Source organism: Periplaneta americana, chromosome 15 (assembly GCF_040183065.1).
Source record: "Periplaneta americana isolate PAMFEO1 chromosome 15, P.americana_PAMFEO1_priV1, whole genome shotgun sequence".
NCBI classification, from domain to species: Eukaryota; Metazoa; Arthropoda; class Insecta; order Blattodea; family Blattidae; genus Periplaneta; species Periplaneta americana.
In genome coordinates this window covers 9,769,815-9,779,799 of record NC_091131.1, presented here as the reverse complement: position 1 = coordinate 9,779,799, position 9,985 = coordinate 9,769,815, and the positions used below count along the sequence as shown (strand labels likewise).

Genomic DNA, 9,985 nt, shown 5'->3' with positions numbered 1-9,985 from the left:
TGGCGGTCACGTGGAACCAGTTCATCGAGCTGGGACTCAAGGAGTACAGTGAGTGTCCCTCCCTGCAAGCAGTTTGGTACCCTGGAGGTGCCATCCGCGGCAGTGCTCTGGTGCACCTCATGTGCTTCTTCTTCCTGCAGCTGATACCTGCCGCCCTTCTAGATGCGTTCCTGCTGCTGTCCCTGAAGAAGCCGTGGTGAGTAACTACTACAGACATAAGTTGCTGGGTCTATTCCACACTACCATTCTGTTCATTCACAAGTATTTATTATTATTATTATTATTATTATTATTATTATTATTATTATTATTATTATTATTATTATTATTATTATCGTCCATCTTCATTTCCGACACTAATGTTCTCTGCAATTGGAAGCACCGTTAAATAAATAATTAAGTAATTTATTGCTACTACTACTACTACTACTACTACTACTACTACTACTACTACTACTACTACTACTGTCCACACTTGTGGAGTAACGGCTAGCGCGTCTGGCCGCGAAACCAGGTGGCCCGGATTCGATCCCCATTTGGGGCAAGTTACCTGGTTGAGGTTTTTTCCGGAATTTTCCCTCAACCCAATATGAGTAAATGCTGGGTAACTTTCGGTGCTGGACCCCGGACTCATTTCACCGGCATTATCACCTTTATCTCATTCAGACGCTAAATAACCTAAGATGTTGATAAAGCATCGTAAAATAACCTACTAAAAACTACTATTACTACTGCTATTAAGTGGCGTAGCATGAAATTTTGAGCAGGGGAAGCTAACTCAAGTTGTTTTTCTTGTACATATGAGAAAACGTATTACAAAAATATAGTCTTAAAATAAAATAATAGTAGTCAATGTCAAGTCAGCAGTCCGAAGATTGGTTGGAACCTCGTAAGTAACACCAATAGGGCATCATCTCAAATGGTACGTAGTAAAATATATGATTTCATATCTCTAACAAATAGACACGGTCATTTGTTTTTTAAATCGCACTTTTGTTCGTAAGCCAGTCTTGATAATAGAATTGTCCTAAAAATTCAAGTAAATCAGTGTCAGGAAATGTTATTTCACTCATTATTTATTATATCAGCCACAATGCACACTAACACTTCAACTGAACACAACTCACGAAAGGGATAACTCGGAAACTACATTATTTTCAATGTAAAAGCTAGCTTCTTGCTAGCCTTGCGACCAGGTTAGTTTAGTTAGAAAAGGATGGAAAATCTGTGGGGTGGGTTACACAGAAGAAACCAGTCTGCTTGGAAGCTGGTGTGTGCAGGCTTCTTGTTTACTGCTGCATCACAAATCATCCTGAGCTGCCGCATCACAATATTTAACGCGTAAATATAAATTCTATTAAAATTAATAAATAATTTTGTTCATAAACTGCAGGTTTATTATGAAATTATTATTAATTGGGGAAGCTTAGCTTTTTAGCTTACATTGACGCTACGCCACTGCTGCTATTATTACTACGACTGCTATTACTACTACTACTACTACTACTACTACTACTACTACTACTACTACTATTACTACTACTGCTATTACTACTACTACTACTACTACTGCTGCTAATATTACTACTATTACTATTACTATTACTGGTACTACTATTACTACTGCTACTGCTAATACTACTACTATTACTACTTCTACTACCACTACTATTACTACAACTGCTACTGCTAATACTACTACTACTATTACTACTTCTACTACCACAACTACTAGTACTGCTACTACTACTATTACTATTACTGCTGTTACTACTATTTCTACTACTATTACTGCTATTATTACTACTATTACTATTACTACTGGTAAATTGTTGTGGAGATGAAATTAACAGCTCCTAGAATTTATAATGGATATTCTATTAAATGTTGGTAATTCAATTTTTTGTTAATATAAGATTATATATATATATATATATATAAATTAATTATTTAAATAAAATAAATAAAATGAAAATATTCTTAATCTCCCAAAAGTACAATAAAGTATGACTATTAAAATAAGAACAATACTAGTATTACTATTACTACTACTACTGCTACTGTTATCATTACTACTACCGGTACTATTATTATTATTACTTCTACTACTACTACTACTACTACTACTACTATTACTACTATTACTGCTACTGCTATCACTACTACTACTACTACTACTACTACTACTACTACTACTACTACTACTATTATTATTATTACTTATACTACTACTACTACTACTGCTGTTACTACTACTACTACTACTACTATTACTACTGTAGAAACCTCAGCAAAATGCCGGGTATATGTGACCTTCTCAATGATACTGTATGTAGCGACTTATCCCAGGTTAAGAACCAATGATGCTTTGCAGTAAAGAAAATAATATAATGATGTGTGGAGAATTTTTGTGTGTTTAGATTTCGTGTTGTAAGTTATTCAGACTTACTTTCTTTCCAGGTTACTCAAGGCCCAAATGAGGATTTTCACATCCCTACGTGCCATAGAATTCTTCATATGCAAGGAATGGACATTCAGGAATTCAAACTTACGGTCATTACTAAGCTTCATGACTCCAGATGACAAGAAAGAGTTCAATTTCGAGGCTTCCAAACTGGACCTGCAAGAATATATAAAAAGATGGGTGCTGGGCTTGCGAAGATTTATCATGAAATTGGATGATTCAAGTATCCCTGAAGCTAGAATGAAATTCAAAAGGTGATTCTGACTGCATTTATCAGATTATAATATGAGTGACATCTTCACGTCTTCTCTGGACGTTCCTTCTACATCAAATGCCACATTTTTATATCTGTACACTAATTTTCTTGTAGACTTTCAGCTTCCATCACATCTTAATTCCAGTCTCTTTGGTGTGCTACTTCTGGTTTCGTTTCTACACCATATGACGTCATTCATATTAGTCCTTTGTGTTTATAGGTTTACATTAAGGTAAGATCTACCATATCAGATCACTGCATATATTGGGCCATATATATATACAGTCTTACTAATAAAAACTCTATATACAAACGTTTAACTGTCTTATACTTATACAATGAGTAGCTCGTTTATAAGTCGTGTGTAAATTCCTTACTAATAATCACTACATACGTCGTGTATAACAGTATAACTGTTACACAGCTACGTCATAGTTTCGTCATTACATCGTTACGAAAGGTAATAGAATATCTGAGGTTCTCTACTGGATCCAGTAGAGCGCTCTAGTGTGGTGTGTTAAATATCGATAGAGTACAAGCTACAGCAATATTATTCTAATAATTCTATGATCTTTGGTTTGTTCTTCTGTGGTTACAAGGTAAACATCATCATAAAATGACAGTCGATACGAACAGCTGTTAAAGAGGCGGCCATTTTTTCCCTATATACAACGCTTAAACAAGGGCTTTCGTGTATATAACCACTTCAAAGCAATTCCCATTGTATAGTTACAGCCTGTTTATATGTCCATAGCTTATTCACGGTTTATTAGTAACGTTTTCTGTCTCAACTCCGCATAAGTTTCGTATAAAAACTATACACGGTTTATTAGTAAGACTGATAATATATATATATAAACTTACAAATTAAACCAAATCCTTTAAGTCTATTAAATATAGAGTATAATCTAAATTCAACACAAGAAATACTGAAATCAGAAGTAAACACTGAAATAATGAAACAATTGTCTTTAGAGACAATTAATATTAGGTACCCTCCACAAAACTGGCTTCATTTATACACCAACGGATCCTTGATCTCCAGGGAACAAGGTGCCGGTGCAGGTGTTACGTGCTGTCTCTTCTCACTTTATAGATCTCTTGGATATGGAACAACAACTTTTGATGGAGAAATCATTGCAATAAGTGAAAGTCTCAGGAATCTTCTATGTCACATCAATAAATTTAAGAATGCAGTTATATTGTCAGACTCCAAAGCAGCTATTCTATCAATAGTCTACACCTTCATCTCAAACAGCAGAAATAACTAAAATGCTCTCTCAATTAATAACACTCAATAAAAGAATTGTATTCCAATGGATACCATCCCATTGTGGAATCCTGGGAAACGAGAATGCGGATGCTTTAGCAAAGAAGGGCAGCACTGCTACTTACAGACCTGTTACTAAATCTACGTATTACTCTGTGAAAAAGATTTATTAAATCTACATTCTTGGGTTGGATAAAAAGTAATGGCAACAGTTTGATATTTCTGACATGGCTTTATTCACAGGGGTACAACATTTACGTACCTTCTTTATAGTCGCCCCCCTTATTTATTACCTTTTGCCAAATGTTTGGAAGGCATCGTACACCATCAGCGCGTCCATCTTTGTTGATGTTCCATACTGACCGCCCTAAAGCATGGATAAGTTCATCTCTGGTATTGTACCGGGTCCCTCGCAGTGGTTCTTTCACTTTGGTGAAAAGATCGTAATCGCATGGATCATATTGGGTGAGTACGGTGGATGTTCCAGTAGTCCGCGTTTTCCGTCTGCCTTGGAGGAACAGCGTGGTGCAGTATTACCCCATCAATGTCATACGCCACAATGAACATCTCCTTCACAGCACTTTGTGTAGGGCGCACTTTCTTTGTACGAGGAGAACCGGGATGCTTCCATTCATTTGATTGGCATTTCAAGTTTGGTTCATACGAGTGAGTCCAGGTTTCGTCCATAGCGACGATTCGTCCAAGAAAGTCGTCACCTTCCCTTTGGTACCGGTGCAACAAGGCCTTCCCGAAACGCTTTAACCCATCGTGCAACTGTGCGATATGGCAATGCTGCATCGCCACATGCTTCACGCAGTCCCTGAAAACATTCTTGTGCACTATGACCTCGTGCCATTTCAATTTTGATCCAGGAACGTTGCTCTAGTTTTGTAAGGATGGTCTTAGGGCGCTCGCACTATCCCTATGAAAGTGAACGTTCTACACACTGCAGTAGATTGACAGAGTACTGTCGCCGCTGGCTGCACTAATTCATCTAACAGTCCTTGTTCATGTCCACACAGCTGGCAGCTCTCGAACGTACCATCGTCACGTGACAGGAGTGTTGCCATTACTTTTTATCCAACCTATGTACTTAGACTTCAAGAAACAAAATTTGATAACGCAATCTCAAGGGAAAAAATGGAACTCTCTGCATCATAATCCACAGTTAATTCCCGATTTACCACGAAAATCGTCTGTAGCTGCATTTAGATTGGCAACAGGCCATGATTGTTTGGCCAAACACCTGCATAGAATTGGAATATATCAGTCCCCTAACTGCCCATTGTGCAACTCAAACCAAGAAATGGATTCGGAACATCTCAAATTCTGTGCTTCAGTGGCTGGCCATGATAATATCTTTGAAAAATATTGGAGTGCAAGAGGTCAAATGACTTTATTGTCAAATGCCTGGCATTAGAAAACAACATATATATATTGACAGCAAATTAATCTCCATGAATAAATGTTAGCTACCCAAATAACTCAGGCTGTAACAAATTGGACTCGTTGTCTGAGCTTTATTTGGGCTTTAGTTTGAATTTATCACTTGGCCTGATTAGCTTGTTGGTTTTTTCCGAGGTCATGTTTACCTTTGCCAGTCAAATCAATACAGACCACTCAAAACTTATTCCTGAAAATGTATATTTTCATTATGGCAGTAAAGTTCTTTAATAGAAAATTACTGAGTGCACTTAACCCTTAAGCAGTCACGTGGGGTGTTGTCAACACCCCAATCACATATACAGAGCTACTACCCATTGAGTAAGCCTGTACCGGTACTTCTGAAACTTTCAGTACCTTTCTTAGAATAGTTAAGGCAATAATAACCATAAACATACGATGAAAGAGCAGTGGAACGGAGAAAAATTCCCTCATCTTATGATGACGCAGAATATCTGCATGGAAATATCGTATGTACTTCGGTACATTAAAATAATATATATGATATGCGTAAATCATTTCGTGATTTAAGACGGCGCTTATTCCGTCAGATCCCGGCCAACTAGTCACTCACAACGAGTGCACCTCAGCACATGTGTGGACTTCAGTCCTACGTTCATAGACGTCTATGATGTAGTGTAGAGGGCGGCCACTAGAGGGAACCCAAGAGTTGGAGCTTAATCTGAGACGATTCTGTCCGACGCCAGGGTGGGTATCCGGTGTGGCTTAGTGGATAAAGCATCAGCACGTAGAGCTGAAAACCCGGGTTCAAATCCCGGCGCCGGAGAGAATTTTTCTCCGTTCCATTACTCTTTCATCGTATGATGACGCAGAATATCTGCATGGAAATATCATATGTACTTCGGTACATTAAAATAATATATAAACCATAAACATTGTATGACTTGAGGCTTTCCTGGCATGTTATATCGAATAACTCTTCTCGGGTTCTCAGCCAGGTAAGTTGGAGATTAGCTTCCAAGCTTTCGACGGCTAGCTAATCTCCAACTCATCTGGCTGAGAACCCGAGAAGAGTTATTCTAAACCATAAACAAGTTTGAAATCGGGATTGGCACACTCGAGATAATGATTTAAGTTGTATGGGGGTGACTCCAACACTCCGCATTTCTAATGTAAATAGTGACAGTGACTAAACTGATAATAGTGTAGTAGTAGTATAGTATTTACTAGCTGTAGTTATAGCAAAGCTAATAACATTGTCTAATTACAAGTGTGAAATTATCGTACTAAAATGAAAAATATTCTATTACTCCACTGAAGATAAAACAAAATGATCCTAAATACTCCTTAGAGTTTACAATTGAGAGTCAAGATTGTCAAAAATAGGCTAATATCGAGATGAAAATTGTAACACACTGATCACAAATATTATTTGATATGCTCTGTTTATATACAATAAAACAAGAATTAACTTAACAATTTATGAGAATTTTCTAATATGTTACAAAATAATTGACGAGGAAGCTAAGCAAAATTATCAGGTCGAAATTTCGAATAGGTTTGCCACTTTAGAAAGTTCCGACGAAGTTGAGAAAGAATTAGATGTTAATAGCGTGTGGGAAAATATCAGAGATAGTATCAAAATTGCAGCTGAGCAGAGCATAGGTTATTATGAAACTAAGAAAAAGAAACCGTGGTTTGATGAAGATTGTTGCATGGTAGTAGAAAGAAGGAAACAGGCAAAATTGATATTCTTACAGGATCCAGTTGAGGAGAAGAGAGATAATTATTTCAATGAAAGACGGGAAGCAAGTCGTACACTTAGGAATAAAAAGACAGGTTACTTGAAGGAAAAACTGAATGAGGTAGAAACAAATAGTAAGAATAAAAACATTCGAGATTTATATAAGGGTATAAAGGAATTTAAGAACGGATATCAGCCAAGGGTAAACGTGATCAAGGATGAGAATGGTGACTTGCTTGCAGACTCTCCATCAATCCTAAACAGATGGAAAAACTATTTTGCGCAACTACTAAATGTACATAGGCCAAATAGAAATGATCGGGACGAAATTGAAATACAAACTGCTGAGCCATTTATACCCGAACCCACGCTTTCAGAAGTCGAAATTGCGATAGAAAATCTGAAAAAGTACAAGTCTCCAGGTATCGATCAAATTCCAGCAGAATTAATACAAGAGGGTGGAAGTGCATTATATAGCGAAATTTATAAACTTGTACTTGCTATTTGGGAAAAGGAAATTGTACCAGAACAATGGAAGGAGTCCATAATTGTACCTATTTTTAAAAAGGGGGACAAAACCAACTGTGGTAACTTTCGAGGAATATCACTTTTGTTGACGTCGTACAAAATTTTGTCCAATATTCTTTTGAGGAGATTAACTCCGTACGTAGATGAAATTATTGGGGATCATCAGTGCGGTTTTCGGCGTAATAGATCGACTATTGATCAGATTTTTTGTATTCGGCAGATAATGGAGAAAAAATGGGAGTATAAGGGTACAGTACATCAGTTATTCATAGATTTCAAAAAGGCATATGACTCGGTTAAGAGGGAAGTATTATATGATATTCTTATTGAATTTGGTATTCCCAAGAAACTAGTTCGATTAATTAAAATGTGTCTCAGTGAAACATACAGTAGAGTCCGTATAGGTCAGTTTCTATCTGATCCTTTTCCAATTCACTGCGGGCTAAAGCAGGGAGATGCACTATCACCTTTACTTTTTAACTTCGCTCTAGAATATGCCATTAGGAAAGTTCAGGATAAAAGGCAGGGTTTGGAATTGAACGGGTTACATCAGCTTCTTGTCTATGCAGATGACGTGAATATGTTAGGAGAAAATACACAAACGATTAGGGAAAACACGGAAATTTTACTTGAAGCAAGTAAAGCGATCGGTTTGGAAGTAAATCCCGAAAAGACAAAGTATATGATTATGTCTCGTGACGGGAATATTGTACGAAATGGAAATATAAATATTGGAGATTTATCCTTCGAAGAGGTGGAAAAATTCAAATATCTTGGAGCAACAGTAACAAATATAAATGAGACTCGGGAGGAAATTAAACGCAGAATAAATATGGGAAATGCCTGTTATTATTCGGTCGAGAAGCTCTTATCATCCAGTCTGCTGTCCAAAAATCTGAAAGTTAGAATTTATAAAACAGTTATATTACCGGTTCTTCTATATGGCTGTGAAACTTGGACTCTCACTCTGAGAGAGGAACATAGGTTAAGGGTGTTTGAGAATAAGGTGCTTAGGAAAATATTTGGGGCTAAGCGGGATGAAGTTACAGGAGAATGGAGAAAGTTACACAACACAGAACTGCACGCATTGTATTCTTCACCTGACATAATTAGGAACTTGAAATCCAGACGTTTGAGATGGGCAGGGCATGTAGCACGTATGGGCGGTTCTAGAAATGCATATAGAGTGTTAGTTGGGAGACCGGAGGGAAAAAGACCTTTAGGGAGGCCGAGACGTAGATGGGAGGATAATATTAAAATGGATTTGAGGGAGGTGGGGTATGATGATAGAGACTGGCTTAATCTTGCACAGGATAGGGACCGATGGCGGGCTTATGTGAGGGCGGCAATGAACCTTCGGGTTCCTTAAAAGCCATTTGTAAGTAAGTAAGTAAGTTACAAAATAATAATAAAACTCAGAGAAAGAAACCTAAAAAAATCTCTACAGCATGATTTTCTGACTCAAAATATTCTTGTACAGAATAGAATGGGTTTCTAAGAAGCCACGTTTTCACTTTGACTTTGAATCTGTCTAGTGACACTTCCTGTGCTTCTTGTGGTAACATGTTGAACATTCTACAGTACAGGATATAAGGACTACTTTTAACTTTGGATAGTCTGCATAATGGTATGTCCAGTTTTTCTTTATTACGAGTATTATACTCATGTTTATCCATCCTACTGGTGAAGCCATAAAGATTTTTCTTGATGTAAAGAAGGAATTCCAGAATATATTCATTGACAGCTGTTAAGTTGGACTCCTGTATGAACAGTGGTTTACAATATGATTTATTTGGTACTTACTTACTTACTTACAAATGGCTTTTAAGGAACCCGAAGGTTTATTGCCGCCCTCACATAAGCCCGCCATCGGTCCCTATCCTGTGCAAGATTAATCCAGTCTCTATCATCATACCCCACCTCCCTCAAATCCATTTTAAAATTATCCTCCCATCTACGTCTCGGCCTCCCTAAAGGTCTTTTTCTCTCCGGTCTCCCAACTTACATTCTATATGTATTTCTGGATTCGCCCATACGTGCTACATGCCCTGCCCACCTCAAACTTCTGGATTTTAAGTTCCTAATTATGTCAGGTGAAGAATACAATGCGTGCAGTTCTGCGTTGTGTAACTTTCTCCATTCTCCTGTAACTTCATCCCGCTTAGCCCCAAATATTTTCCTAAGCACCTTATTCTCAAACACCCTTAACCTATGTTCCTCTCTCAGAGTGAGAGTCCAAGTTTCACAACCATACAGAAGAACCGGTAATATAACTGTTTTATAAATTCTAACTTTCAGATTTTTGGACAGCAGATTTAT

General features: G+C 37.3%; 1 protein-coding gene across 2 annotated transcripts in view; it reads left to right on the top strand.

The window, feature by feature from the left end:
• Window positions 1-9,985, top strand: part of LOC138714621 (putative fatty acyl-CoA reductase CG5065) — a 57,596-nt gene that overhangs the window by 45,848 nt on the left and 1,763 nt on the right. For both annotated transcript variants that reach the window (XM_069846650.1, XM_069846651.1), the window contains 2 exons: window positions 1-196; window positions 2,461-2,718. The exon at window positions 1-196 is cut by the window's left edge and continues 44 nt beyond it. In XM_069846650.1, the coding sequence (XP_069702751.1) occupies window positions 1-196; window positions 2,461-2,718 (454 nt within the window). The remainder of the gene's footprint in view (window positions 197-2,460; window positions 2,719-9,985) is intronic.